The 3227-nt window shown below is 36.2% G+C and overlaps 1 protein-coding gene across 1 annotated transcript; it reads right to left on the bottom strand.

Moving 5' to 3' along the window:
- Positions 1 to 354: 354 nt before the first annotated feature.
- On the bottom strand, positions 355 to 2916 carry LOC135518918 (granzyme K-like). Its single transcript, XM_064943869.1, has 5 exons — positions 2857 to 2916; positions 1475 to 1625; positions 1213 to 1360; positions 681 to 941; positions 355 to 426 (listed from the first exon to the last, which is right to left on the bottom strand). Exons 1-5 carry the CDS (start codon positions 2900 to 2902, stop codon positions 355 to 357), a joined length of 678 nt encoding a protein of 225 aa, XP_064799941.1. The 5' UTR covers positions 2903 to 2916.
- Positions 2917 to 3227: the final 311 nt, after the last annotated feature.

Below are 3227 nucleotides of genomic sequence, written 5' to 3'. Positions count from 1 at the left end.
TTCATTGCCATGGTAGCCAAAATAATGGACTGCCCAGCATTTTTCTACATATGACCATAATCATGATGTTAATTGCTTCATCAACTCAGGAACCACACCTTTGTGGAAGTGTATGTTTCAAAATCATTTTTATCCCTCATTTACTCAAGAGTTTCCACTATTTTGTCAGTTACCTGTATATTCGTACACAACAAGTTATGCATTTATGATATATCTATTTATGCATGCATTATTTTTATATGAATGTATATCTATTTTTAAAGCTATCCATTAATCACCTCTTCAATCCAGGACTTAAAGAAGGAAAGATTTATGTAAACACGGGGGAATCTACCATCATCACATTTCAGTGGATTACTTAAAAGAAGCAACAATACCATGTGCCACGTTCTTGTTCTTGCAAATAACAGGTCCACCTGAATCTCCCTGGGAAACATTAAAACAAACATTTGTAAGTAAGTAGCAGTATTGTACATACTGCTGGAACCGAAAAAGGAGAGCTCATCTTTTTTTCTCCAACTAACACCTCTTATCATTCCGTGTTGTTTGAAACTGTACTTGTCAAATTTATTTGATTCAAAAATGTACTTGAATCAAATATTTACTTGATTCAAATATTTACTTGATTCAAAAATGTACTTGATTCAAAAATGTACTTGATTCAAATATGTGTAATTTACCTGACAAAAGCCTTTCTGTCCGTCATCAGTGCATATCATTTGGCTACTTATAAAGTCATCTTTCCACTTCTTTACGCATTCAAAGTTGAACTGCATTGTGACTTCAACTTCCATCAATACATCTGCAACACCAGATGTTTTATCTGGTGAAGTCTTGCCCCAGCCAGTGACAGAGCACTTGGTTCTGGCTGGGATACGTTTATCTTTATTGGGTAGTCCAATGACCTTCACATACTCGTTCAGAACGGCGTTGGTATGTAACTGTAAAAGATAAACATTGTACGAATTAGATTCTAATGAACCACTTAAAAACAGGTAGAAGCTATGGATGAAATGGGGGTAAATATAATATCTACAAGTATCACTTGACCAGCTAAGGTGGAACAAAGAGCCAAAAGTGTCTCACGAGACAGATTTTAATGATGTTGATGTCTGTAAGCAGGACATTGTGATAAAATAATATTAGGGAGTTTACCGTCCTAACAAAAAAAACATTAAGAATAGAGAATAGAGAAATATGTCTGAGACACACCTTCAGTAGCATGATGTCGTAACTTAACTGCGTTATATTCTCATGTAAGGGATGCCGATGGTAATGTGACACTTTCCTCTCTTGCCGACTCTTCTTCTCTTCTTTGGTTAGGTTGTGAGCTCCAAGAACCACCGTTAAAGGATATTCTCTAAAAAAAACAAATCGAAACGAGTCTCATTAAACCACAAGACAGTCAACATACTCATAGATGCCCCTTCAAGAGACATGTAACACGATGCATTTGTATTCGTTGTTGACTCACCTCCTTAAGCAGTGTGCTGAAGTCAGGACAAAGTCCTCCCGGATCAGCATTCCTCCACAAACATGGTGTCCTCTGTGTTGCAGAGAGACCATATAGGGCCTTGAGTGGGGCTTAGCCATCTTACCACCCACAATACCACTCTCAGAGGCTCCTTGGAAGTAGGAGGAAAGAGGATACCATGTTAACTATGTCTTCTGGGACACACAAGGACCAAAAAAATAACAACATCATTTGTGGTCAATTTGGTTAACAATTAGCTACATCCTTTACTGTCTGCTACCAAGTGATTATTTTTAGGGAATAACCAGCTTTACCTTCTTTGCTAGCTGGTTCTTATATAGAGAATAATCAGTTATACCTTCTGTACTAGCTGGTTCTTATATAGAGAATAATCAGCTATACCTTCTTTACTAGCTGGTTCTTATATAGAGAATAATCAGTTATACCTTCTTTACTAGCTGGTTCTTATATAGACAATAATCAGCTATACCTTCTTTACTAGCTGGTTCTTATATAGAGAATAATCAGTTATACCTTCTGTACTAGCTGGTTCTTATATAGAGAATAATCAGCTATACCTTCTTTACTAGCTGGTTCTTATATAGAGAATAATCAGCTATACCTTCTTTACTAGCTGGTTCTTATATAGATAATAATCAGCTATACCTTCTTTACTAGCTGGTTCTTATATAGAGAATAATCAGCTATACCTTCTGTACTAGCTGGTTCTTATATAGAGAATAATCAGCTATACCTTCTTTACTAGCTGGTTCTTATATAGAGAATAATCAGTTATACCTTCTTTACTAGCTGGTTCTTATATAGACAATAATCAGCTATACCTTCTTTACTAGCTGGTTCTTATATAGAGAATAATCAGTTATACCTTCTGTACTAGCTGGTTCTTATATAGAGAATAATCAGCTATACCTTCTTTACTAGCTGGTTCTTATATAGATAATAATCAGCTATACCTTCTTTACTAGCTGGTTCTTATATAGATAATAATCAGCTATACCTTCTTTACTAGCTGGTTCTTATATAGAGAATAATCAGCTATACCTTCTGTACTAGCTGGTTCTTATATAGAGAATAATCAGCTATACCTTCTTTACTCGCTGGTTCTTATATAGAGAATAATCAGTTATACCTTCTGTACTAGCTGGTTCTTATATAGATAATAATCAGCTATACCTTCTTTACTAGCTGGTTCTTATATAGAGAATAATCAGTTATACCTTCTGTACTAGCTGGTTCTTATATAGATAATAATCAGCTTTACCTTCTTTACTAGCTGGTTCTTACATAGAGAATAATCAGCTATACCTTCTTTACTAGCTGGTTCTTCGTAGATATATAATGTATAGAATAGATCAACTCACCAGCAGAGGAAAGGAGTTGGAGGAGGATGAGGAGGTGCAGGTACATGCTGGTGGACTGGCAGAGATCTAGATGATTTGAGAGACTGCAGGTTTCTCCTCTCTATATAAACCACATTTACATCACCCCCCCCCCCCCTTCCATACTACCCACATACACAGCAAGAAGGGGTCTGGTGGTCTAGCAGATTATTCATACTGAAAGTGAGGTAAAAGTAGATGGAGTGGAAATATCACTAATTTTAAGTCGATTGTCAGTGGTAAGTGGTCTCAGATGAAGCAGAAATAAGCTTGTTAAATAAAGTTAAGGACCATCTGAATGTCTGCTCACATATCCTCCTTTTCTTTCCATGCATGTCCCTAACTAGCCTGTC

The sequence above is a fragment of the Oncorhynchus masou genome, chromosome 29, assembly GCF_036934945.1.
Source record: "Oncorhynchus masou masou isolate Uvic2021 chromosome 29, UVic_Omas_1.1, whole genome shotgun sequence".
NCBI lineage: Eukaryota > Metazoa > Chordata > Actinopteri > Salmoniformes > Salmonidae > Oncorhynchus > Oncorhynchus masou.
This window is presented reverse-complemented; position numbering and strand designations above follow the sequence as displayed.